This window comes from Phalacrocorax carbo, chromosome 2 (assembly GCF_963921805.1).
Source record: "Phalacrocorax carbo chromosome 2, bPhaCar2.1, whole genome shotgun sequence".
Taxonomy (NCBI): domain Eukaryota; kingdom Metazoa; phylum Chordata; class Aves; order Suliformes; family Phalacrocoracidae; genus Phalacrocorax; species Phalacrocorax carbo.
In genome coordinates, this window is record NC_087514.1 from 93,403,247 (window position 1) to 93,430,641 (window position 27,395).

The following is a 27,395-nucleotide window of genomic DNA, read 5'->3' on the forward strand; positions in this document are numbered from 1 at the left end:
AGCCAGAGCGCTACTCAGGCTGGAGACGACTTCGGAAGAGCCCCTACTCCAGCCTCCTGCACAAAGCAGGGCCAACGCTAAATTCAGATGAGGTTTTTATGGCTTTGTACAGTCAGTTTAGCCACTTCTTGAAGCCAGTCCCTGAAAAGCTCCATGTTTTTTTCCTGCCTTTCATGTACATAAGCCACCCTGTTGTGCGCTTAGTCCTAGGCCAGAGCTTCAGTAACACACCAGGATCCCTTGGCCTTGCGGGGCAAGAAACCACCTTTGAAAAGCTGGGCCCGGTTCAGTTCCCAGTAAACAGCACTGTACCCCACTGGAAATTTGGCTTGAGACAGCTGTTGATGGGTAAACCTCTTAACCTGACCATCGCTGCCCACTCTTTGGCTCTTTGCCCATTTCTTTGGCTGGGCAGGTGTAAAAGCAGGACACAGAGAAAAAAATCCCAGATCTCTCTTCCACTTGGTAGTAACTGAGCACGCAGAGGATGGGGTGAGGACACACCATGCTTTCCTCAGCCTATTCCTATTTAGTAGCCGTGTAGGCTGCAGTAGTATTCTCATGAAGATTATTAGAGATGGATTATTGATGCCACTTAGTGCTTAAATTCAGCATTTGGAAGGAGCTCTGTACTGAAGCCCTGGTACAAGGAACAGGAGCTCCTGCTGAAACCCTCCTACCTAGCACCAGGAGACCGGGGTGCAATGCAAGGGTACGAAGGACCTCTCTGTGCCATGTGACAGTGTGGGACCTGGAGCAGGCAGCACCTCTTGGTGATGAAGATGGCTGTTTTCCTCCTACACCTCTGTAACCATTTATCTGAACACCACAGCAGCAGAGCTGGATGGGTGCTACCGCTTCTTTATCATGCCACCGCTACCCAGATAACAGCAGTGCCATTATCCTCCCTCAGGGATGGGGGATTACAGGTAAAGGATTTGATCAGGGAAACCCCAGAGATGGCCCCAGTGCTCTCTCTGCCTCCCTTTTCCATAGGGTTCCTCAAGATTCAACCAAAAGCATATTAAGATGGTCTGAAACACTAAAGGGCGTTCCAGGCAGTATTTTGGAGAACAGGGTATGAGGGAGCAGCCAGATTTCACCAAAATGCAAGACAAGGCAGCTTAACCACAGCTCTGCCTGAGACAGGTTTATGCACCATCCTGAGCTCCACCTCCTAATTACAGCCCTGAATAGATTGTATCAAGAGCTTCATGGTGGTCGGACTATAAAGCACTGCAGAGTGTCATCATCCCTATTAATAAATGGGGACCCTGAGGCATATCCAGCTTGTGTCACCCAGCAGAGGCAGGGGAAGCAGAATTTCGTCTCCCAGCCAGGATTTTGTATCCTTCCCTGTAGCAACATAACTGATTTAAGGAAAAAAGCTTGCTAAGTTCACATGGTGCATCTGACCCTACTTGGCAGATTCTCTTCTGGTTGATGTGGCCAATTCCTTATCTATATGTCTTTCAAACAAAGACAAGGGGAAAATTAAAGAGGCATAAAACCACCAAACTGACCGACACGCACATAAGTAAACAGCTGTTAGTGCTTCGGTCTGCTGTATAATCTCCTCACCTCTCACACTGACTTTCCCTGTGGAAATAACATTATCCGTAAAATACGTTCACAAAGTCAGATAGCTTGGAAGAAAAGGCCATGGATCAAGGAGACTCTGGCTACTCAGCTGACAGTTTTGCTTTAATACTTTTGCAAAGTTATTGAAAAGGCATACAATTTGGAGGAAAAAAAAAAGGAGTATCCTCTTCCCTCCACAGTCTTTCCCTCCCACCCATATGACCTACATTCCTGAGTCACTGTGGCATTGCTGAAAGCATAATTCAGAACACAAAAGCGCAACCTTCATACTGTGAAAGATAACAGTGAATACATAAAATGGTACAAAAACCTGACTATACAAATACATTTTATGGGAAGCTCTCCAGCAAAGATCATCTGCCTGATTTCTGCTATTGCCCAGGCTGAAAGCACTCCTCTTTAGAAAAACTTTGAGCCTCTGCTAAGACAGATCTGTGTGCAGAGAGAAAGATGACTTTATCCACAATAAAGGCGGACCACTCACACTGGTGCTGCTGCAGGAGAGGCAGGCTTGCAGAGCACCTATACACACCAGAAGCATTTAACACTGCACGTTGCACCACCTCCTTTTCACCAAAGCACCCCTATAACTGGCCTGATTAACCTGCCCTATGGAGGCAGGGATTGCCTGCACCTACGCCCTCCTCTGCACGCTCGTGGAATTTGTCTTCTAATATCAAGCCATAGACTCACATGGTCACTGCTTGTACAAACCCAGCAGAGCAAGCGAAGCAACAACACAGTTCAACTGCACGATCTGGTTCAGCTGAGTATTTAAGACGGTAGTGCACTGCAAATGCATGCAATTCATATGGTGCCTGGCGGGCTGATAATCACCACGATAGGACACAAGGTGGAGCCGTTGGAAACAAAGCCTCTCTCTACAGACAGGCATTTACTTAGGCAGACTGACTGCAGCAACATTAAAGAGTGGCCCAAAAATTGCTGCGATGTTTCCAGTTATGGGGGATTTTCCCCTCCCATACAATGCGTTAAGTTACACAGCCAGTTATCAATTAAACGAGGATAATTTCATCCCCACCGTTTGAAGAGGGGTGCTCCGATGTCTCACCTGATTACTGTGGGTGTGATTTCAGCACAGAAGAACACGCTGAGGCTTCCAACGGCATGCGAAGAAAACATACCCACGATGGAAAACGCAGTAGAGAATTTGTCTTTGACGCTGTCGCTCATACCTATGAAGACAATTGTTTTCATAAAAGGTGAGAATGAGGCTGAACTTCCAGGAAAAAAACCCAAGAAAACAGGTTTATGTTACTCATTCTCCCTAGACAAGAATTTGAGTCATTTTTGTAATACTAATTTAAAACTGGTATTTTTAAAATCCATTCCCCAAGCACCCGAGACACAAACATACGTGAAAAAAAATAATCACAATGTCATGCCAAAAATGGCAGTGATCTCTGAATTATTTGTGCCCAGCCACCACAAAAAGGTAAAACCCAAGAAAACACATATCTTTGGGCAGTCTCTTAGGCACCAGCCACTTCCCTCCCACGGTTGACAGACAAGCGGAGGCAGGCAGCGTTCATCAAGCTGCCAAACATCTGGTACAACTTGGTGGCTCAGGCACTGGAGAGGCTCACAGGATGAGAGGGGAAAGAAATAAAAGCGCTCCCATCTCTGTGGTAAGCCCCTGCATATGATCAGTCTGCAAACTCTGTCTAACCTCCGGCTTGAAAGCCTTCGCCTGACAGCTCTGGGCAAGAAAAGCCGCTGTCAAGGACGGTGAAGCGCTCCCCTAAGTCACCGGTGTCCTGCAAGGCTGTTTGCTCAATCATTTCACAGCTGGATGGCAGCACGGTTTCCAGGAGTGAACAGTGTCTATAAAGCACAGGGACAAACCCCAGTAAATCTAAACAAAGCTAAAGGAAACTGCCTCCTGGCCACGATGACAATACACCCCTCACTTGATCCCCACCTGCCACCTTCTGTGGGTAGGGAAGGGATATCTGATTCAGGGTTGTACAAGCTCATGTGGTCCGTCCTGGCCAGCAAGGAGGTCACGTTGTTTGCAGACACTATTGCACCATACGAGGGGAACACATCGTGCCTAACGGAGTGCTGGGGAAAGGACTGGAGCTTTGCAGCCAATGCGTCTCCAGCCAAATCCTAAGATCTGACCAGAGATAGGGTCGCTCATCAGCGGGCAGGTGCACTTTCTCAGTTGGATGCAATGAAAAGTAACACCTGCTTTGTTCTTGCTGAATATAATCAGCTCTCAGGAGAGCAAAAGGTATTCACAAGCTCTTAGGTTACTACTTCCAAAATATGCTACATCCTGCTCAGGGTTAAGCCCTTTCTGCAGTGCACCCTAAGCCCGGGGGAGAGAGCAAATACTGCCAGCAGATAAGGACCTTGCAAACTACGGGTCTCAGAGGCACCCTGGCAACTCTTGCATAGCGGGTGAGGCTGCACTGCTGACCCTGCAGGGAGTTGTGACTGCTCAGCAGAACAGACCTGGAAAAGCTGGGCAAGGACACATCTGTTAAATCAAATACAGAAGGGTAAATTTTTTTCTCCTGTAGCCTGCTATTACAGTACTGCTATTACAGCCCTGGGATAAAGTGCCCGGGGAGGTATGTTCTAAGGTGCTTAAGTCGCCTTACGAGAAGGGACTTTGATATCTCAGATCTTTCTGGAAAAGACCTAACTGGGAATGCTGCTTCTGAGAAAGAGACTTTCTGAGAAAGCCTTGCTTCATATCTAAAAATAAATCTTGGGGGACTTCTGCACCCTCTCTTGATATGTGGAGGCGAGTCAGACTATGTGGAGGGGATGACACACTGAAAGACTGCACATAAACAAACAGGCCTGCCTACAAGCTGGGTCCCAAGGCACTGTGTAGAAGTGGGCTTTCCCCCTGTGCCCCTCTGCTGCGGCAGCTCTGCTCTGGGTGCTTTGGCCCAGCCTTTCGGATCTACCAGCTCCTGGGGGAGCATAATGCAGACTCGTCTGTAAACCATACCTGAGTCTGGAAGTTGACTGTATTTTCCGATCACTGGATCCAAGATCGCAGAAGTTAGAGTAGGATAAAAATAAAAGAGAAAGGGAGAGAAAACAAGAACATATTGTTGTTACATATTTATTTATCCAAAGGAAAAGAAAAAAATATTGGTAAATCCCACATGCCACCCTAGTCCTCCATACACTTCTCCTTTCCCATGCCACAACTGGCACATCTTCCTGTGGCCACTAGATAGGACATGCTGTTTTTCGGGGCCCCTTTCAGCTGGAGGACAGCATGCTAATGAGAGTGATAACAAACACAGCAGTAAAGCATTTTTAAGAGCCCCAGAATTACGACTGGGATTAACACAAAGGCTTCTTTGTCATTAACGAAGGAGGAAGAAAGAAACTGCCCTTGTGCTGTGGACCTGAGGGTATGGGCAACAGAGGCTTTAGAGAGCAAAACTCTGGGCATCAACACCGTCACACTGGTGGGAGACTTATCTTTCGCCAAAACCCTGAGCTGGTGGTCCATGTGTCATGTTAGCCACCAGCTGCCATGCATCCTAACTGCAAAGGAGCACATGGCAGTACTGGGCAGCAAGGGGAAGGGCAGCAGCATGAGCCCGGCACAGCTTTACTGGTGCTCTCCCACCAGGCTCCTGTGACATCCCAGGCAACACCCTGGGGTCCAGAGGAAGGGCCGAACATGGCAAGCCTCAAGGTCTGCCACAGGTTTGCTGCTGATGGAGAATACCCCTCTCCCTCTCTCGCCCTTCTTCTCAAATTCTGATTTCATTTGCTAATTACACCCAAATTATGCTAAGCTAAAATACACAGGAGGCTGTAACAGGTTTCATTATCAGCAGGGTCACTGCTTCTCTGCAAACACTGTCTAGCTCTTCTGAGGAAGAAGGGGGACATGATCTAGACTGGAGCGGGGACAAGCTGCTCTGAAGTTCAAGGTTGCCCTTCCCTCCTCTTCTCACAAAGAAAGGGGTGAGGGCAGAGTGGGGAAGGCTGATGGATGCACAGCTTCGAGAGAAGCCTGCATGCCAGAACACACCTAGAGCCCATGGCTGCTCTTAGTTTTAGTAACTTTGCTCACAAAACCACCTGAACCTGTTATGGAAAAGGTTGTAATGATTCCTACAGGGTGTTCCTCCCCACCTCCCTTACCCCATTTTTTGTTGCTGAAAAACTGCAACCCGATTTTCATGGCTCTGGAGCAGACTGACGGCTCTGGCACACTTTCTCTCCACTAAGCAATCACATGTTTATTACCTCAGCAGCTTCAACAAACACCTGACATCCTTAAAAAAACAAAATCAGACAAATCTAGTGTAGAGGGACCCTGATGGACACCACCACAAGAACACAGAGTTTTGGGAGGTCGCACACACGCACAGTATGCATCTGCATGTGACTGGTCACAGTCTGTCAATGGGCTGGAGATGAGGTGGGGCCAGGGGGCTTCTCTGACTCTCAGCTGAGACTGCTGGACATGGTAAATGTGTGCTCAAAAGGGAATGTAAACTGTGCCAAGCCGGGAGCAAACACACGCGATTTTGGAGTTTCCTCCATGTCATGAAAGAGGTTCCCTGTTTCCCTCCCACATTCCCACAAATAGCATGTTCACTAAAGGTTAACTTAGTAAACGCTTTCAGGAAAGACAGTATGTAAATATGGACAATTCTTGCTGGTTCCAGGCTGCCTTCAGCATGTGGGAATGTGAAATCGTTCCATCCTCAATGCAAAAAAAACTGTCATTAAAGCCCTTAATTATTTCTAAACTTAGAAATGAACAAGAGCAACAACCAGAGTTCTAGTGTTTGTCTTGTATCCAGTTTGTCCAAAGGATGGCTCAACCTGCTTTCCCTGGGCTGAAGTTTCATGGGACAGGGGTCTAAGGGTTGGCAACATACATCCCACCTTTCCTCTGCTTCAGCACTTCTCTGTTCAACACTATCAAGTTCAACTTCCTAAACCAACAGAAAATTAAGACAAGGAAATAAAAAAGGAAAGGGAATATTTCTGTAGCAGTTTTAATAGCTGAAGCAGCTCAAAAGGGCCAGAGAAGGGTCACCACCTGCAAAGGGGGAGGTGGGACACTATTGCTTTTGGCAGAAACAACCCCTTTGAAAAGCTCTGTCACCTCACACAATCATGTGTATACGTTCACATGGACTATACATACACACTATGTTAAATGCAGGGTCTTTCAACTGCATATTTCCAAGCTACCTGCATATTATTTGCATGTGGCAAGATGCTCAGAGCAGGCAGAGGACATACACATACTGCTTTAACTTCTGTTTGGTTTAGAAGCCATTTGAGAAGCAGACTCAAGTGGGAAAGTTTTCCTTTCCTAGTCCCTGCCCAGCTCTTTCCCCAGAGGCTTTTTCACTGAAATAAAATTAAAAGCTTTTTTTGTTTGTTTGCTTTTAAGTAACAGCCCTAGAAGCAGCACCAATGCTCAATGGGCTTCACCACTGGGACTCATCCAGAACACAATGCCTTTTGTTATTGAACCTAAGACAACAAGCGTTTGGGGAATCCTTCAAACAAACTCAGCTTCTTAAGCTAAGCAGGTATACAGCATGTCAAATCTGAGAAAGGCAAAGGAAATGCTAATATTTCCTGGTCCCTTATTTGCATGTCAAACTCAAGTGGTCCTGAAAGCTCTCGTCTCCAACTTACAGTTGAGAAGGCCCAGCTGCAGAAGGGATGCCAGGGCTGTAAGGATCATGAAAAGCAGGAGTCCTCCTCTCCTCCCCAGAAACCCGACCACTGGGCACATGGCCAGGCAGGATGCCAGCGCAATCCCAGCCATGGTGTAGTAGTCCGCATAGAAGTTGTGGGTGATCGCCATCTTCGCTTCATGCCCCATCATGCTTTTTGCAAAACAGTGGTGTATGCCGTAACCAGTGAGCCTAGGGGAAGCAGGAGAGGGCGAGAGATCATTGCTGAGGGGGCAGCCACACACTGCAACATAATCCAACGTACAAACACATTAACGCAAGAAGAGTTTCTTCTGCTGCAGGAATATAACACCTAGTGTAAAAAAGACTCATCTCAGACTTCCAGGTGCTACAGTAAAAATAAGCAATGATCAAAAGAATCAGAAGAAAAAACCTCTATTCAACCAGACATTTGCAACCTACTGGCTTTATTCATATAGCTGTTGCTTGTGGTATGATTAGGGTATGAGCAACTTTACAAGGACTCCTAGTGCATGATTGGTTTTCTCAGTGTATTTGAGAACTACACTACCTCGAGAAGGATGTCTCTCTGTTCCCAGTGCATCTGCTGACAGCCACAGAGCCAGTGCTGCTGTGGTGAAGCAGCCTGTGCACTTGGACAGTAAAACACCGCGCAATACAGATGTGTCTTCCAGGAAGACCCCCCCTGTTTGTGGCATTTGGTTGTACTAAAGACTGCATCTCACTTCCCAAGCTAGCCTGTCACAACCGAAAACCCCTTAGGAATGAGTATTTGAAGTCACACGTGTTGCAATGGTTATTACAATTATGAAACAATAAGGCCTAATTCAATCTACACATTTACACCACTCTTCATAGCAACGTGTCTACACTTATTTTAGAAACCTCTTTGTGATGCCAGTGGTCAATAATTTTCCACTCCATTTCACTCCTCTTTCTCCTCTCCCCTTTTGCCAAACCCTCCCTGCCCTTCGAAAAAAAGGGAAAGGAGAGGGGAAGGAAGAACGGGGGCTGGAGCTACAGAAGTCAGATGAGAAGCCCCAGCATCACCCCTGCTGTGGTGCAAAACTGCAGCAGAGCTTCTACAGGAGGTCAATGCTCCCAACTGCCCCCATCGCAGCACAAATACCCCTGCTGGGAAGGGCCTCCTGTCTGGTCTAAATGCCAGAGGCAAACCTCATGTCCCTAATTGTACCTGACAGAGAGGCAGGCACAGATCCAGGTCTCCAAAAAATGAATGGCAGGTACATTACACTGATAGACCTCTATCCTCCTGAAGGCCAGGAATTTGAAGCTCTGTCAGTGTAAACTGGATATTAATATAAGCATAGAAACAATTGGGGAAATATGCAGTCGCTAAGTGCATGACAGCCCAGGGCCTGGGGAATTTCTCTTGCGATCTTGTGAATCAAAGCTATAGTTCAAAAACACACCCCCAGTGCCACACACACCTTCCCCCGGATAAAAACGTAGCACAAGTACTTGCTGTTACACAAGAATGTAACTTGTTTTGGATATCTAGATTATAACTGACTCCTCCCGTAAGAGAAATATTAATCAGCAAAAAAATATTAATAAGAAGGTAGGGCAAAGTTAACCAGTGTGTACCTTCTCTCTTTCTCTTCTGTGCATGCAAACACACTTGCTGAGGTTGTTATTTAGGCCATGACCCATAAACTAAATTAATGTATCATTTGGACTTCACTTTCCAGCCTGCTACCCCAGGTGTTACTGTATTATCTTAACTTGTTAAGCAGCTCAGAACAGTTGCTTTTAAAACTAAATACATTTATCTCTCTTGATGTCTTACCTTTCCCTGCAAAAAGTTCCTTCTCCATGTTCCACACTACTAAAATTTAGCACAGCCTCATCTAACGGGAATAACAGAATTAAAATTAAATATTTTTTTTCCACCCACTAAAAACAAACATGAAAGCTATTTCCTGAAACACACATCTGCTTCACACTCTACTTGGATGGCAAACAGCTTCCATGTGCTATTGCCAGAAGTTATTCTTCAGGCTGCCTAGTTCTGGCTTAGGGAATTTCCAAATGTGTGTAATTAAAAAGGGTGAGGGAGAAGGGAAGAATTCCCCACACAAACATTTTTCATAAATACAGTTAATACTGGCTATTAAATCTACTGGCTCAGCCCAAGAGGAAAACACTGTTCTAGAACAGAGGGAGTCACCCATTGATAGGTGGGAGACACACACAAAAACCATAAAACCAGAGCTGGTTCTGCAACCGATAATGCTGGAGACTGACCCCAGAAGACCGTGTGCCTCTGGGTGACTATCTGCCCAGCACAGGAGCAGTCCTCTCTGGGTTATTACTGATCCATGAGCCTTTTAACAGGAGTGAAGGCTGCAGAGCAGGGCCCTGAGGTGGTGATGAAAAAAGCCACAAGGCAGCTATGTACTTCTAAACAGAGGAGAGGATGGAAGATTTCCAGTTTTCTCCCCACCTCCCATTTGAAAAAAAATAATGACAGGAACTTAAATGGGCATTTTTTAAGATAAAAATTTAGAAAATCCACTGCCGCTGCCCTCACAGAAGTTGGGTTTGGTTAGAAGCTAAATTTGCAGCCCACCTACTTCCTCTTTACAAGGTGCTCGGCTCTGGACAGGAGGTCTCAGAGCCTGTAACCTGCAAAATCCTCAGGCAGATGCCTGGTTTTGCCCATGTAAGCATATCCAAGCTGAAGCCTTGGGATGCAGACATCTCATTGCTTTGTGTGAGACCGCACATTCTCCCTGGGTGCCCCGTACATGACTCGGGAGTGCTGAAGCACTTTGTAATCTTCTTTTGAAGACCGATCAAGGACAGCTGTTATACAAGGGAGCAGGCTTGTATTTACTAGCAAGCAACATAATCTTCTGCAACACAGCTACATCAGATGTAAACAACTTGAACTTGCACTCCTGTGACATTAATGATTTCAAAAATCCCATCCAGGATGCCTTGCATGCATGAGCATGTACCAGCACGTGACCATGCGAGACCACTGGCAATAGCAATGCACCTGCAGCACAACACCTGAGAAGACACGTGGTGCTGCTGCTTGAAACAGCCAACGAGTTCCTCCATGTCTGCCATAAAAAATAATTCCCACCGACAGCTGGTGTTTTTCCAGGATCTTTTATCAGCGACATTAGTGAATGGTCCCACACTAGGAAACAGACGAGCTCTCCCATCATTTCCCACTACTGCTTCCAGTTCACCAACCACACAACTATCCAAACAGAAGGAGATTGGACTTACGAGTTCACACACAATACTACGATGTTTTTCCACAGGTTCCTTGTTCCCACCACTTTAACAATGCAGACTTTCTTTGGTCTCCTGGTGATCTCCTTTTCCAGCTCTGAAACAAACCAAATCAAAATTATTCTTTCACTGGGGAGAACAAGAAGGAGAAGCTTTGCTTGTGAACTACAGATACTCTGAGGGATGTTCTGGAGAGCAGGACACTATCAATTACACTAACAGGAGCTATAAAAATGCTAAAAACCTGCCTAAAGTCCACCGAGGTTCCTCCTTTCTTCCAGGCTTCCCTTAACCTTCTTAGGGCTGAAGAACTGCCCAAGAACTCCTTCATACTGCAAACCTCCTCCCAGTTTAAAACACGTATGTAAAATGGGGAGAGTACGGAGCTTGGTCCCAGCAAGCATGGTATAAAATTTCCTTAAGAACTTCAGGATTCTGTTAATTTCCAATCCCCCCCCCCCCCCATGCAGGACTGTGCTTGCACACTTACAAGACCTGCTGCCTTTCTGCAATGCACACCTGAAAAGCCAAAGAAAGGACTGGAGCTCAAACTCATTTTTTGTGGGAATCTTTTGAGGTTTGTTCAAATCCAGGTTTCAGAGAGAAGTGGCTAGGACACCATGTCAGCTCATCCTCTTCCTGCCCCACATTTCAAATATTTAAAATTGTTCTGATGGATGTCCTAAACAGAAGACGTTTCCTTAAAGAAAAATCCTTGGGCATCATCATCAGTGATGTCTTTGTGTTTCAGAACTAAAGCCTCACCATGTCCTTAAAGTGCTGGGCAGCTGAAAGCTAACTGCTTTGCAATGCTAGAGTAACGCACAAGCCTCACAAATATTGCATCTGATATTCTTGTTGGCATGGGACAATAATGAAGGGCACTGCTTACTTCCCGTTTGTCATTAGGTTAGAGCTTGAACACCTACCTAAGCGTGCCAACAAAACCACTGTTTCCAAGCTACTGGATCAGTGAGACATTGGCAAGGGCATAAAGTCCAGTAAAAACTGCAGAGGCCGTAGCTATAAAGAAGTAAAAATGATGCACTTGAAGAGTACAGACTAGGACTGTTTTTTAGGGCAAAGACTTGCGCTGCTTTTAAAGGCGGCAGTGTGGCCCTGTTCTGGACCATGCATCTGTTCCCCTTGTGCATACACAATTAGCCTGAGTGTCCTCAGTTGTCCACACTGGCCTGCCCCGACCTCTGCCTTACTTTACTGAATAGCAATCTCTAAGAGATGTAAGACAAGGGAAAAACAAAAAGAAGCAGGGCGGAGGGAAAGCAAGAGATAAATCACCTGGATTTACAAACAAAACAAAACACACATTTGCCTGCTGTTATTTGAAAATTGTATCATAAAAATAACAAATCAAAGAAACATTGTTTATATGCAAATAGTCGAGCTATTCACTGCTCACAGGTCACTCCGGATATTCTCTCTAGAGCAACTACAGGGAATGCTTCTGAGGAAAGAAGCAAAGGGTATTTTACATTAATGATTGTACTTAAGCAGAACATTGCTGTACTACTTTCCTTACTACCTGATAATATCCATTTCTCCCCAGAACGTACACAGCATGAAGCTCACAAAAGCATAAGAACAGAGGTAGAGCAAAAGAGGAAATCGGTCAAATTAATATTTGTACTATAGGAGCGCTCAGCAGGCTCAGCAATGGAACAGGGCTAGATTAAGAAATAAGCAATAAAAAAAGATGGTACCTAATCTCAAAGCATAAGGCCAAAATTATTTTTGTGGCAAGATTCTTGAAAGGGGTGAGAATAAAATAATTCCCACCAGTTAGATAAAACATAGTTATAAAACCTATAATTGAGCCCAATCCAAACCTTCTACAGCAAAAAAAGTCAAAGCAAGCATTAGAAGCAGCACAAGGTTTTGAAAAGCTGTTGAGGACTGTTTACTATTTCATCTGAAGGGCAATGATGAAAATCACCACCCAAACAACACATGTAATGCAGATTTCGCGTAGACATAAGGGTTCACTCTCAAACTGTCTAAGAATGACCATATCTGGCCTGTCAAAGTAAAACATCTCCTCCACCAGCAGATGACAATCCCTGATGCCATATTCTTTGGATTTTCTCAGTTTGGGTTCTTTTTTGTTTCTCAAAGTGATTTTTGCTTTTTTCTTTGGGAAGAGAAAGTAGATTTTATTGTCAACAGAATTAAGAGAACCAACACTTAACTTGGTTACGCTTCTCTGCAGAGCCAAACATTACTTTGCCCTCCACTCCTGCTTTGTTCATTCATTAGGCGTTGCTACAATCCGTATGTTCTTTATTTATTGTCATGCATCCTTCTCTTGTGCACTCAGACCCCCTTTTAACCTTTCTTATAAATCAGTCCTTCTGAACTAATTCCCATTACTGTTTTTCACTGAACTGCTGTTCTACCCTCACATAACGAATAGCCCATGGATTACGTGAACTGACAAACACATCCCCTGCTTCAGCTGCAGCAAGGATCCCACAGAAGGGGGATTTCACCCCTTCTCTAACCTGCCTCATGCAGCAGTCTCCTTTCAATAGACCCTTGCTTCTTCTCTGATGGGGGTTATACTCCATGCATTCATAGCATCAGTTTACAAAAGTGTCCCAAGAGATTCCAAATGTAGTTGAATTACAAGGATTAAAAAAGAAAAAAGATAAAAGAAAAAAAAAAGAAAAAAGATAAAAGCCCAAAAATAAAAGAAGAGAAAAAAAAGAAAGAAAAAAATGAAAGAAAGGAAACTGGCCTCAAACCTTACTCCAAAGAATGCAAACAGCACCTGACTTTTTACTGAAAGCCTTCTGGCTCTACCAGCTATTTACTCCTCCATCCCTCTATGATGTGTTGAGACTCCAAATCTAAGTCACCTGGTTCAGATTAATGACTCTCCCTAAATCTCCAACACTATCTATCTTTATGATGACTTTCTCAATCCTTTATTTCTATATACGCCAGTCAGATGTTCTCAAAAAAAAAACCAAACCAAAAAACCCAACAACCAAACCAAATCAACCCACACAACCAACCCACCACCCCAAAATCAATAATTTACAATAATTAAAATATCATTCAGATAGCAAAAAATAAGCTATATGACTTGCAAAAAAGTCATCACCTACAGAACTGACTCTCATTTAAATCGCCTGCCGTTGTGGAGGTAGCCTGCTTTGCACGAAAGGGAAACCTTTGCAGGGAAAAGATTAGGAAGGCAAAGGCCCGGCTGGAACTTAAACTGGCCGCCACCATTAAAGATAACAAAAAATGTTTTTATAAATACATCCATGACAAAAGGAGGGCCAGGGAGAATCTCCCTCCTTTGTTGGATGCAGAAGGTAACCTTGCCAGGAAAGATGAGGAGAAGGCTGAGGTACTTAATGCTTTCTTTGCCTCAGTGTTTAATAGCCAGACTGGTCATCCTCAGGGTTGTCAGGCCCCTGTGCTGCGAGATGGAGCTAGTATGCAAAATGAAGTCCCAGTTGTTGAAGAGGTGGTAGTCACCGACCTGCTCCTTCACCTGGATGTTCATAAGTCCATGGGGCCGGATAGGATCCACCCGAGGATACTGAAGGAGCTAGCAGAGGAGCTTGCCAAGCCACTCTCCATCATTTATCTGCAGTCCTGGTCAAGCGGGGAGGTCCCAGATGACTGGAAACTAGCAAATGTGACGCCCCTCTACAAGAAGGGTCAGAAGGAGGATCCGGGGAACTGCAGGCCTGTCAGCCTGACCTCGGTGCCGGGAAAGGTCATGGAGCAGATCTTCTTGAATGCCATTACACAGCACATGCGGGACAACCAGGGGATCGGGCTCAGCCAGCATGGGTTTATGAAAGGGAGGTCCTGCCTCACTAACCTGGTCTCCTTCTATGATAAGGTGACCCGCTTAATGGATGAGGGGAAGGCTGTGGACATTGTCTACTTGGACTTTAGTAAGGCCTTTGACACTGTCTCCCACAGCATTCTCCTGGAGAAGCTGGCTGCTCACAGCTTGGACAAGTGCACTCTGCACTGGGTTAAAAACTGGCTGGACGGCTGAGCCCAGAGAGTGGTGGTGAATGGAGGCAAATCCAGTTGGTGGCCAGTCACGAGTGGTGTTCCCCAGGGCTCAGTGTTGGGGCCGGTGCTGTTCAATATCTTCATTGATGATCTGGATGAGGGGATTGAGTGCACCCTCAGTAAGTTTGCAGATGACACCGAGCTGGGTGGAAGTGTTGATCTGCTGGAGGGCAGGAAGGCCCTACAGAGGCACCTGGACAGGCTGAATTGTTGGGCCAGAGCCAACGGTATGAGATTCAACAAGACCAAGTGCTGGGTCCTGCACTTGGGTCACAACCACCCCAAGCAATGCTACAGGCTTGGGGAGGAGTGGCTGGAGAGCTGCCTGGAGGAAAAGGACCTGGGGGTGTTGGTTGACAGCCGGCTGAACAGAAGCCAGCAGTGTGCCCAGGTGGCCAAGAAGGCCAATGGCATCCTGGCTTGTATCAGGAACAGTGTGGCCAGCAGGAGCAGGGAGGTGATCCTGCCCTTGTACTCGGTACTGGTGAGGCCGCACCTTGAGTCCTGTGTTCAGTTTTGGGCCCCTCACTAAAAGGAGGACATTGAGGTGCTGGAGCGTGTCCAGAGAAGGGCAACGAAGCTGGTGAAAGGTCTGGAGACAAGTCTTATGAGGAACGGCTGAGGGAGCTGGGGTTGCTTAGTCTGGAGAAGAGGAGGCTGAGGGGAGACCTTATTGCTCTCTACAACTACCTGAAAGAAGGTTGTAGGCGAGGTGGGGGTTGGTCTTTTCTCCCTAGTAACAAGCGATAGGATGAGAAGAAATGGCCTCAAGCTGCACCAGGGGAAGTTTAGGTTGGATATTAGGAAAAACTTCTTCACCGAAAGGGTTGTCAAACATTGGAACAGGCTGCCCAGGGAGGTGGTTGAGTCTCCATCCCTGGAGGTATTTAAAAGAAGGGTAGATGTGGTGCTTGAGGATATGGTGCAGTGGTGGACTTGGCAGTGATCGGTTAGCGGTTGGACTCGATAATCTTAAGGGTCTTTTCCAACCTTAATGATTCTATGACCTGCTCTGACCGACTACGATGGGCATGAGGAGGGCGGCAGCTGTGAGGCTGTCTGGACTTCATAGGTCAACATTAAGGTCTTAAAAGAGAAGTCAAGGCAATGCCTATTAAAACCCCATGGAAGCAAACTATTGCACTGTCAGTAGAATAACACCAGGAAAACTCCCCCTACCACAACCTATTCTTTGATTTTGCACTGAAGTCACCAGTTCAGAAGGAATTTGCATGAAACATTTCAGTCCTGACTGGTTTACCAGAAGGGTGAGTGTGGAAAATAAAAAAATATTTTTATCCATTTACTCACAGGCCCATTATGAGTTTTCCCATACTCCAGAGCCCACACACACTCTAGGCTTCCTATTCAGGGACTCAGTAGGAAAACTGTCAACAAGCTTACTCTTTATATCTCAGTGGAAATTAAAGCTATTCATTAGGAAACTTTAAAAGACTCGTGGGGAGGGGATCCCTACCAGCTTCCAACTCCCAACGCTGTTGAATTCTCATGGGATCCTCTGCATTTCAGGAGCACAGCTTTCAAAATCATAAAGTATCTTTAAAGCCTTCAAATGAAGCCACCCATCTCTGCATCACTTGGCAAAGACAAAATAGACAAAGCTCAAATCAAGCTGCCGAAAAAGGATGTCCAAAATGACAAGTGTCCTGTGGTGATAGACTTCTGCTGGATTTTTCTGGCTGCTGAATGATACTCTCAGTAGCTCTCTGAACATGAAAAGAGCTATGGAAGCCCAGCCAGAGGCTCAATCAAACCCCAGAGCACAACAGCTCTGCAGCAGGAGGTAGATCGGTCCAAAATGCAGAGCTGAAGCAACCTACTCACAGCCACACCGAGTTACTGGTACACAGCGTTATTTATACCTTCTAGGATTTCTGTCTCCTTGAACTCCTTTTGTGCTCATTTATTTACTTTTGTAATCATGGAGGGCTAGCAACATGATACATTGCATTTTTGAAAAGCCTAATTGTAAAGGAATATTGAAGGCTATCAAGTCACATTCAGAAATTATGAGGTGGGTAAGGAGCTGATTGGTGGGCAGATAGCAATAAGGGGTAGAAAAAGGGAAATCATAAGCGGATGGCAGGAGGTTACTGGTGGCGTGACTCATCTTATTCTCAAAGAAAAAAAAAAATCTAGTTTAACAGCCTCACTAGGGAGCTTGGCACAAACCTTAGGAATGTGCCAATGAAGTCTGCTGGTGACAAAGTGAGGCACTGCCAGCAGTACAGCACAGAAATGGGACATCAGAGGGAAGTGGGTGAGCTTGAGACCACTTGTGGCAAAAGCAAGTGAAAAACACAAAATAAAAGGTAAGACACTCAGGGACTAATGGGAAATGCTTCTGCTGGAAGATAATGCGGCTTTGGACTTGGTTATATACTACTTGATCACAATTGACTGTAAGGTACCAGACTGTTGCGTCCATGAGGTATTTGCAATTCAGACAATGAAACACCATTTCTCTTTTACAATTCTGGTCATCAGTATTTAAGAAACTAAAGCCTTCACAAGCCTATTTATAAAAGGAGAGGAGATAGAGGAGAACTTCAGCTCAGCAAAGGAACCGGGCTGCTGTCTGCTTATATGGCATAGGAAAAGAGACAAAGAGATAAGAAAGATAGTCACAGACAGCAGCAAATGGGAAGGGGAAAAAGACAAAGAACCTGGACAGCTATAGTGTATTTGAACTGAATGCTAAAATGTACCTACTACAAGGGCAATTTGGATTGTGTAATGGCCTTCCAACAAAAGCACGGGACATAAATACTAACAGTATTTGAAATGAAGCTAATTTCTTGAGAGCAACTGTATAACTCGATGACTTTAACAGCAAAGGACTGCTTGCAAGAATTTGTTTCAATCCTGTATTTCTAATTACATTCAAAAAAAGATAAGAAAAGCCAGACGTAAGGTTGCCATTGCAATCTTCAATTGCTCGTATGCATTATGATAACAACACTTCATTAGATGATCACACGTTAGTTTTTCCCCCAGAATGCTCAATGCAGTTGGCAAATGGGCAGCTATTAACGATGTCTCTACCCTTCCCATTCAACATGTGTCCCTCAGCCTTATTATCCAAACCTCCCAGTGAATACAAAATCATAGGTTTCCTCAGAGACATTCCTATAGTGCTGTCAGGATGTTCATGTACTTCATAAAGACCAATGAAATAATCTCCACCACCTTCTTGTAAGAGAAAGGACAAAGATTATTCCTGTTTTGCAGACAGGGTGATAAGATACAGAGTAACAGTGTCCAGAATGAGAAATGCAGCAATACCCCTTGTAGGTGCTGCTATAAATGCTCCAGGTTTCTGTAAATCAAGTCCCAGAATTACATACTAGAGACAGACACTGAAGAAACTGTGATTAGCGACAGCATTGGAAGAGCCTGATTCCAGGGAAATTTCCATCATCGTACAAGGACATCCCTGGCAGACAGAGGGAAAGAGTACAGCTCTTCAGGAGGCATTCAGCTTCATTTCCCCAAGACTGTCCTCTTTCCTTCTGCAACCCTCTGCCTCATTCACTACACACCTTCCAAATTCTGCAACAAATGAGGAACAGACAACAGCTTCATTCCCACAGCATCGTCCATCCTATGCACTGATTCGTCCATCCTATGCCCTGTGGAAAAAATAGGTCGTAATAATGTTATTAAAGGCTGTCTCATCATGCCTTCATGCCAGGAGGCCAAGCAAGGGTTGCCCAGGCAACCTAACTTCTTGCATTTGCCAGAGCATGACTTGTTAACATTTACATTCCTCTAACATTACCAACATTAAAAAACACCCAACCAAAAACAACACAAAGAATACTTCAAATGTCATCATGTGGAGCCGCATCTGGGCCATCAGGAGGTTTCAGGTATCTACACATGCAATGCTGCTACCTATCTACTGCTGGAGCTATGGAAGAAACCTCAGCAGGCAGAGCAGGTACGTTGGGCAGTACAGAAGGGTGAGACTCACATTTTAGGAGTGGATTTCACACAAGAAGAGTGCTGAGACTGAATCCTTGCACCTGACAGCTTGCTCTGGAGTAGGGGGGAAGCATATGATTGCACCCCTTTAGTCTTCATGCTCTAGCTCTCCTCTCCTCTTCCTCTACAGCCCAGTCCCTCCCAGTCCCTTGTTGCCTTTACCTCTCTAAGTCCCCTCCAACTACCTTTGTTCTTTTCTCCCACAACCTTCACTCTCCTATTTCCTCTCTTCTCTGTCCACTGGTCCCTCTTACTGCCCTCCACCTCCGCGTGGTTCCCAAAGTCTCCTCTCCTAACACCTCACATCCACATCCAGACTCACCCATCCTCTCCCCTCTCGGTGCACATGGGCTGGGGGAGCGCTGGCAGGGCCAGGGCTTGCTGCCAGCCCTCTGCGTGTGGTTCCTGCCCTGTGAAGCCAGCCCCTCTGGGAGGAAAGGTGGCACTGTGGACAATGAGCCAGTGTGCCAGCCGGGCACGGAGCAGCTGCGACAGGCTGGAGGGCAGCCAGCAAGAGTCTGCAGAGGACTCAACTGGTGAGAAAGAATCATTCAAGCTTCAATAGAGGCCCTCCCCGCTTTTTTTTAAAAAAAGTTTTCTAGCATATTTGGCTTTTCCCAGTGGCATCAAAAGGCATGTCCTCAGTTGAGTGCTCCCTTTTTCCCCCCGTCCCCTCCAAACCCTGCTGCTGCAGGGGTTACTACCACTCTCGCAGGGATACAGTCAGGACACACATGGGCTCTCCTCTTCCATTTCTGTAGACTTCGCCAGCAGAAGAGGACTTACACTGATCAGTTTTATTCTTGTTACTAGCTATTTATCATGTACGGCATGTCCTGAAAGAGTTACACAAACTCCATCAGTTCCTGTTCCTGGACAATGGGGGACCACCAGGAGAAACCCAGCCCCTCCTGAAGGCTGATTTAACATACAAGAGGGCAACAGAAATCACCGTCTGGTTTTGTGTGAGATGGAAATCTCTGTGGCTGGCACACAGTCCTGTATAAGACTTAAAAAATGCCTTCAGGTAGCATCTTGATCTGTTTTAACTAAATTTCCACATTCACCTGACTACCCCCTGGGACTTGCATGGGATATTTAGGTTTGGCATCATTAAACAAGAAACAAACAGGATCTAGTAAAGGAACACATCTGGCAGGTTTGTAAATAGTAGTTACCTGTACTCTGGGGCCAAGGAACTTGCTTGCTTTCTCTGGCTAATACTCCTAGCTCTTCATCCACCACAAGATTTAAAACAGCAGTGTAGTTGTAGGTGTGATTGTCTATGATATGAGTAAAGCTTTGTAGAGAGAGAGTTAAACTCTTCTATTAGGGAAAGAGACTGACTTTCAGACATAAGACATTTTTACCTTTCCCTCTGCTATTTACCTAATGAAAAAAAAGCATGCAAGTACATAGATCCAAGCCTCGTGCTTAGGAGGAAAAAAAATATATATAGCAAAATGAAACAGAAAACTAACTTATGTATAACAGAAAAGTCATGGCAGCATGTTGCTTAGAAGCGAGAAAGGTAAACAATTTTTTTTTTTCATTAAAAGGAAAGCCCCCGAAAACCACATCTTTCCTAACTGCAATCCACACACACACAGAGTACTTGTCATGACTGTACCCCTTCTTCCCTCTCCACAACATGTCCTGCATGCTAAAGTATTTGTGTTTATTTGGATGCTTGATCTTTGCTGGAGACTTCTGTAATTACATCAATGTTATTTCCCTAAGCTTAGAAAGGAACCTTGGAAAGGAACAAGCTATGACCTTTCTGTCCACAGCAGCACTCTGGTTTTCATCTAGAGATGAGCAAAAAGGGTTTTTTTTTATTCAGCCTGGTCAAGCAGTTATTTTTATGTTAAGGAACATCTGAAATGTTGCCCACCAAAGGGGAAGAGAAGGAGAACCGCACAAGGGTGGGTTTCCATGGAAGCATCAAGTCTGACACTCAGGTAGTTGCTGATACAGCTTTTCAAGTGGTGCGTTTCCCAGCACACCCAAACACGCCGGCAGGACTAGGCGATGGTGCAGCAGAGATCAGCTTGCAGCAGTCCATCTGTTCCAGCTAACAGAGAGACCCTTTGCCCCACATGAAGAAAAAGCATGCACCCTACCAAAATAAGGGCAAGCCATCTAATGTATGACATGCCTTTAAAAGGTGTAAAGACAGTTGGTGCTTTGGGATTTCCAATTCCCCTAAACACTCTTTTCTCCTGGTCTTTAAACAGACCTCCATGCTTCCTTAGCATTCATTTCACTCAAGTCAAAATGATTGTCCTGCAGTTGCACTGAACTGAATGTTTGTTCCTTGTTCCACATGGGAACAGGGAAGAGATGGGGAAGTTTTTTTGAGAAACTGGCAGTGAAAACCCGTTACTGAATTAATATTATAAAAATATTCCATTTGCACATGACTGAAGCTAACTTTTTTGAATAACGTTTTGAAATATTTGTCAACAAATCTCACCAAGCCTGTTTTACAAATGACATTTCAATATGCAGTTGGATAAAAATCGTTCTATTGATGCAAAAATTAATTTAAACTTCTTTTTAAAAGAGGGCAAAGCGTTGAGCCAGCTGGTGAAATTTTTAGACTCAAAACGTTAGGGATGATTTCACCAGATCTAATTAACACACCTAGATTTCTTAAACATTAAAGAAGACAATACGACCACATAAAACCAAAATCTCTTTACAAAGGCAAATTATTCCTGCCAAAAATCACAAGGTGAACTAATCATTAAAAAATAAAGCCACTTGAAGCTGTCGAGAGGGCAGCTCTCCTTTGGTTTTGCGACCAACAACAAGCACTACATTACACCCCTGGGGCAGGTTACTGAGAAGACAAGGGCGATGTTAATTTACAACACTCTGGACTCCTATCGACATCCCTCGCCTCACTTTAATTCATTTGCTATGCATACTCTTTTGCTGGCCAAGCACTGCCCATCAGCTGCCCTTGCTGATTTTCTCCAGAGGGGTTGTTACCGCAGCTGCCAGACCTTCCAACTGCAGCTGGACCACTGTCCAGGCATTTAGTTGTTCTCTTTAGAGACATCTCCTAGCAGAGCCCTGGCAAACAGCTCCCGCCCTATGGATTGATTTAAAAACAGCAGATAATTTTTCCTTCTTTTTCTCCACCCAACACATGGACCACCTCCCTGTGGAGCAAACAGGCCTTACAGAAGGTTAGCGGCACTTTCCACTACGGGCGGCGTAGCCAAATGGTCAAGTAAAAGCTTTCAGCAGGCAATGGGAATGGTGCGATTCTTCGGAAAGGAAAATAAGCCTGTTCATTGCTTGGACAGCAATTCAGAACTGCATTTTCCTCCATCCCAGAAATATTTAACCCACCCGAACACTACTTCTTTTTATTATGGAACTCATATCAGCTGCCAAAATGGGTACATACAAAACTACTGTAACTCCTGTAACAATCTGTTATGTAGGATACATTAATTTGACTGGTACATATGAGTAAAATTACAGCGGGGTTTCCAGCTGGAAGGGACTGCAAGAGAGCAGTTTATCATTTAAATATGTTGGGAGTAATTCAATCATCACAGGAGGCTGTTATGACAATGCAGCGAGGAATAATAACCAGCAACACAATGGCCCCTATCTAGAGCAAAATGGGTTTCAGTCCTTTCAGATGGAAAACAAAGAATAAAACGAATTGCAAACAAAAACCCCTCCACACAGATAGGAAAGCTCAACAGTTGAGTCAAGGGAAGGTAGGTGATATCTGCATCAGGCTCAGTGGCATCCTTTCTCCCAGACAAGTACCAGCTTTGTACCCATTCCCTGCTACACCAACTACAGGTATGTGATTGTAACACACAAAAGCAGAGAAATGCTTTCTTCTGCTTATGGACCCGCTGGGAGACACATGGCCTGCAGTTTGATCACAATCTTCATTCGGGATTTCTACTTTTCTCCTGTCCTCACTCAGACCATCAACACTCCCATGTACTCAGAATTAGAGAGGAATTCCTTCCTTCCAAAATTTTTAGTTAAGCTCATTTCATCCTTTTGATACTGCTGCTCTCTTACTCTCCCTACAGAAATCCAGCATCCCTTCAGAGTTGGGTCAGGAAAGCCTTAGCATGTGGGGTTGCAGAGAGAATTCAACGAGAAAAGGTGAGGGAAGAAATAATAAAAAAACCCCAGCAACATCCCCAAAAAATCCAGATCAGCAAGGAGGTAGAAATGACCATGTTCTATATCATTTAAATTTTGCAAAGGGTAATGTCCTGACAACTGCTATATCTAAATGTATTTGCAGGCAGAGAATTCATAGCGTCAAGATGTGTAATAACGCTCTGTTTTCCACATAGAAGGGAGTCCCTCCTTAAACGGGGGCGTACCCCTACTATGAAACTGCTGGAAAAAGTAATCAGTCACAAATAATAGTCATAAAACCACTTTGACACTTAGCATTCCTCCATGGACAATTATCATTATACACGGCTTAAACAAATCCCTCTAGCAGACAGTTGCATCTTTATCATTTTACCTTAAACAAAACTCAGGTAATTTTTTTTTCTTTCCCATTTTATTTCATCTGCAAATTCAAGAAGCTGGCTAACTGAGAAAGGACAAATTTAGAGTTGGTTGCGAAACGCCAAGTCCAACTGTAAGACATTTCGTTGCCTCAGAGATAAGTTTTTTCCAAGATGCATCATTTACCCTGGGAAAGATCTACAAAAAGGAGGTCTGGGGAAAGCGACCACCAGGTTAATGGCTGCTCATATTCCCCCCAGCTTTTCAGAACTTTACCAGAAAAATGGCATTTACATTGCAAAGCCACGTTGTGTGCGATGCAGATCCATGAACTGTAACCCCAGACACACAATTCACGTGTAAACAAGCCAATTAACACCAGTCTGCCAACTGCACCAGAAATCACAGCAGTGACCTGGGTATGAATACCACAGACCCCAAATGGATTTTTTTCACCCCTCATTGAAGACGACCGCTTCATTTGTTAAGCAGTGATGTTAACAGTGACATTTTTCTGTTCTGGATGAAGTCTGTTCCAGTGTTGACTGATGCTTTGGCACTGACTGACTAAAGCTACAGGTACCCCAGGGACTTTCGGCAGCAAGTTTCGGCTAAGTGCATGAAGCATCACCCCCACCTGCAGGCAGAGCTACCAGGTGAGGTTTTCCTGCAGTCCCTGGAGTCAGACCGGGTAGGGTTTGAAAAAGCTGGGGGGGAAGAAACATTTCCACATTTCCACTGTTTTCTGACTAGTGGGTAGTCTGATATAGATTGCAAGTGACAGTGCAAAATGGGTGTTTGTGGGCACCATCAGGCCTGTGAGAGGAAGAGGGGAGCCTGACCCAAATCTGACAGGTGGACCAATAAGGTGAAGATCCAGAAACTCTTCACCTTTGTTGTAATTAGACACACACACACACACACACAGAGTCTCTTCTGCAAAGCACCCTGCAAGACAGGAGCACAGCTATTTCAGTGACAATCCTGGTGATAAGAGTTGTCAGCTCTTTCTAAAAGCATGAGTAAACAAAGGAACAATAATTTAGACTCTCAGCCAAAAACTGCACACCCTACTACTGCCACTTGCAGCCCCTCCTCCCCTAGAGCAGCCTCTTTCAGATGATGCAAGGAGAAGAAAGCAAAATGGCTCTTGGAGCAAGTCTTTAAAGAGAGATTGTAATGTGGTTAAGGGAGATTGTAACATGTTTTAGGTCTGCACAGGGCTTGTTCTTTAACACATGGGGTTTGAGCGCTGCTGCTTCTCCAAACCAACAAAATAAGTGTTGCGTGATGGGCAGGATCCCAACGAGCAGCTTCCTTAAAACACCGTTTCCAGAGGCACGCGGGGCTGAAGGTGCACTCTGTAGCCACGGCAAAATTGTTCAAGAGATGTCTTCAAAGACATATGGCACTGCAAGATGAGACTATAAATACTAGGACTGTTCAACAGGCCAAGTAATTTTAAGCACAGTGCTGGAGTTTGGAATGGTTTTGCAAGAAAAGCAAAATGAATGAATGAATGAATGAAAGGGATGATTTTACAGGCAGTAAATAGATTCATTAACTCTGGGCAGCAATGCCACGTGCAGCCTTTAGAGAAGAGCAGAGGGATTTGCAGTTGTCTGTCTGTCCTACTCACCGGGAACCACTCCTTTGATGTCACTTTCTGTGTTCATCCTGTTCTTGTGCGTGAACTGAAGGATCAGTTCCTTGGATGCCTCAAACTGTTGCGTAGCCATCAGCCACCGAAGAGACTCTGGGAAAATACTTTAAAGATGGAAAACAGGTTAAGGTCGCTTCCAAGTTTCTGTCAGAGGAAGAACTGATAGTGTTTAGCTGCTCATTTAACCATTCATGAGCTACACAATTGTTTTCAAAAAGCAGAAGAATCACTTATGAAACAAGTAAGAGGGAAAACAGACTCAGAATGCGCAAATTAATGACGTTTTCTTTTACACAGATTCACCAGTCATATAGGAACTATCCTATCACCTAGAAATAGGACATATTAGAATTTTGTAATGTATTAGAGGCGTTCTGCCTGTTAATACAATTTTGAAAGAACTGGGAGAAGGAGGCAGCACTGTCTGCAATAGATATTTGCTGCCAAGCAGGGAATGAATGGGATGTGCAGTTAACACATGGTAATTCAGACCAAAAAGGAAAAAGGCTGACAGAAGTGATTTGGATTCTCCTGTAAAGACGGAGAGAGGAAAGAGAAGAATTACTTTTTAGGATTATAATGGAACAGATTTTTTAAATTTTTAAACATGTCAGAAATCTTCTTCCACATACACAGCCTTTAAGTCATTCTTTTATAGAGGCCAATATTGTGTATTCTTCAGACAACATTCAGTTGTTGCTCTAAAAGTTTCCCCTAGTAAGGACAATATTATGTTAGTTGAGTTGCTTTAAAAATACACACATGCACACAAAGTTACAAAATAAAAAAGCTTATCTTCCATCCGTTTTTTCCTTCAAGTGCTGATATTTACCTGAGTCATCAGCTTAACTGATCATTCTTCTTTTTTTACAGATGAGTTTATTTTCATACAAAACCAAAAGAAATATGTAGATCTTAAAGAAAAACTCCCATACTTCTATAGATATGAAAACTTTCAGACCTGACTCCAAGCATATTTTTCTTTCTTGTTTAGACCTCATTTTCACTAATCTTCCAAAAGACCTTTCTAAGAACAAATTTAGCAACTACTTTAACTTCAAAGATATAATAAACCTCAAATTTCCTTCACAAAGAACAGATCTTTGCTGTGGATGCTGCCTCAGTTCTTATACTTCTAAGCAGGGAACAAGGCAATAGCACCATTATAGTACTGTCTTTTAAGGCTGATGCAATTTGGAAGACAGCTTAGCGAAACCTCCATCCTAGATAAATTTTTTTTTTAAAGAAGAAAAAAGGAGAGAAGTCAGGCAGACTGCAATCCAAATTATATCAGGCAATAAAAATATGTAACAGCCATGATGACAGCTATTCAGCTTGTCAGCTTATTTACTACCACTGGAGCTGCACGGATGCTTTGGCACATCCTCCTGTAGAAAGCCCTGTCCTGCAAAAGCATGTTTTGAAAAATTAAGAATTCGCTGAATGCAAAATCTCCCCATGCTTGGCTCTGGATTTGGGCAGCCTCAGCCATTAGCCTAAAAACTACACTTCTGGAACAGTCCACTTACAGGTTACAGGTCCCAAACAAAAACCCTGTGGGGAGCACCTGCTCCCATGGAAGGAAGAGAGCCACAGAGAGGGGCATCACAGGGACAAATGCTGTCTCTGCCTTCCAGCTCCTACAAGTTTCTCAAACGGGAAGTGCTGAAGCCTCCCATCTTTCAGCCACTCCATCACTCAGTGTGAGCAGTGGGAGATTCATTTAAGGATCTTTAAAAACTCCTGGGCTGCTTTGAACCCAGATTGTCAGGCACAGCAAGGGGAAGCGCTGGTCACCCTGTCGCTGTGCAAGTGCCCAAGCTCACTTGTGGAGCACGGACCCTGCAGCCGAGGGTCATTTGTACGCGCCTATTGTTGCACCTTCTGTTGACAAACTAGGCACCTTCACAAAAGCAAAAAAAAACCCCAAACCATACCAAAACACAAATGCCAAACCCCTGGCCCCTGCAGACTTCTGCACAGAAATTTGATCACAACTTCATTGGTCATCATCTGGCATTAAACACTATATATGTAAATGAAGCTGAGACAGCATTCTACCAGGAGTGAGCAGCCTCCCAGATCAGGCTGAACTGACTGCAGACACCTGGTTGATAGTCTTCTACTTCCTCCATCGGCAAGGAAAGGACCAGCCTTTTGCAGTCAAATAAAAAAATCAGGGGAGTGGGTGGGTAGGCGGAAATGTTCATCTCCTGTTACAGAGCTGCTGCCTGGGAGAGGAGAGGGAGAAGAGTAGGAGGGACCCTGGGAATAAAGATCCTAAGCCTGAGAAATTCTACGAGCAGAGCTGAGTCCTTGACAGGCAGAAAAAGGCCAGGAAGGTACTGTGCATAGCTGGAAGGAGAACCATGATCCTGTCCAGATGCAGAGCAAACCCATGCCCATGCCAAGACTGTATGGAGCGTGTCAATTAGGGGTCTGTCCCAGGGCAACAAGCCCAGTTATTACAACTTTGTGTCTTGGTGAAGGTAAAACCTCACACACACACACACGAGCTCAGCAAAGGCATCTGCTTGATTTGTAAGATGTCCCAGCCCATCCCTCCTAGACATACCTGCTGCTTC

The 27,395-nt window shown here is 44.8% G+C and overlaps 1 protein-coding gene across 2 annotated transcripts in view; it reads right to left on the reverse strand.

The window, feature by feature from the left end:
- The window catches only part of SLC22A23 (solute carrier family 22 member 23), a 118,870-nt gene that overhangs the window by 8,583 nt on the left and 82,892 nt on the right, over positions 1 to 27,395 (reverse strand). Inside the window, exons 5-10 of one of the 2 annotated variants that reach the window (XM_064443517.1) lie at positions 24,787 to 24,914; positions 18,191 to 18,280; positions 10,560 to 10,662; positions 7,273 to 7,505; positions 4,592 to 4,624; positions 2,675 to 2,798 (exon numbers count right to left, since the gene is read on the reverse strand). In XM_064443517.1, the coding sequence (XP_064299587.1) occupies positions 2,675 to 2,798; positions 4,592 to 4,624; positions 7,273 to 7,505; positions 10,560 to 10,662; positions 18,191 to 18,280; positions 24,787 to 24,914 (711 nt within the window). The remainder of the gene's footprint in view (positions 1 to 2,674; positions 2,799 to 4,591; positions 4,625 to 7,272; positions 7,506 to 10,559; positions 10,663 to 18,190; positions 18,281 to 24,786; positions 24,915 to 27,395) is intronic. The other variant, XM_064443518.1, reaches the window with a different exon arrangement.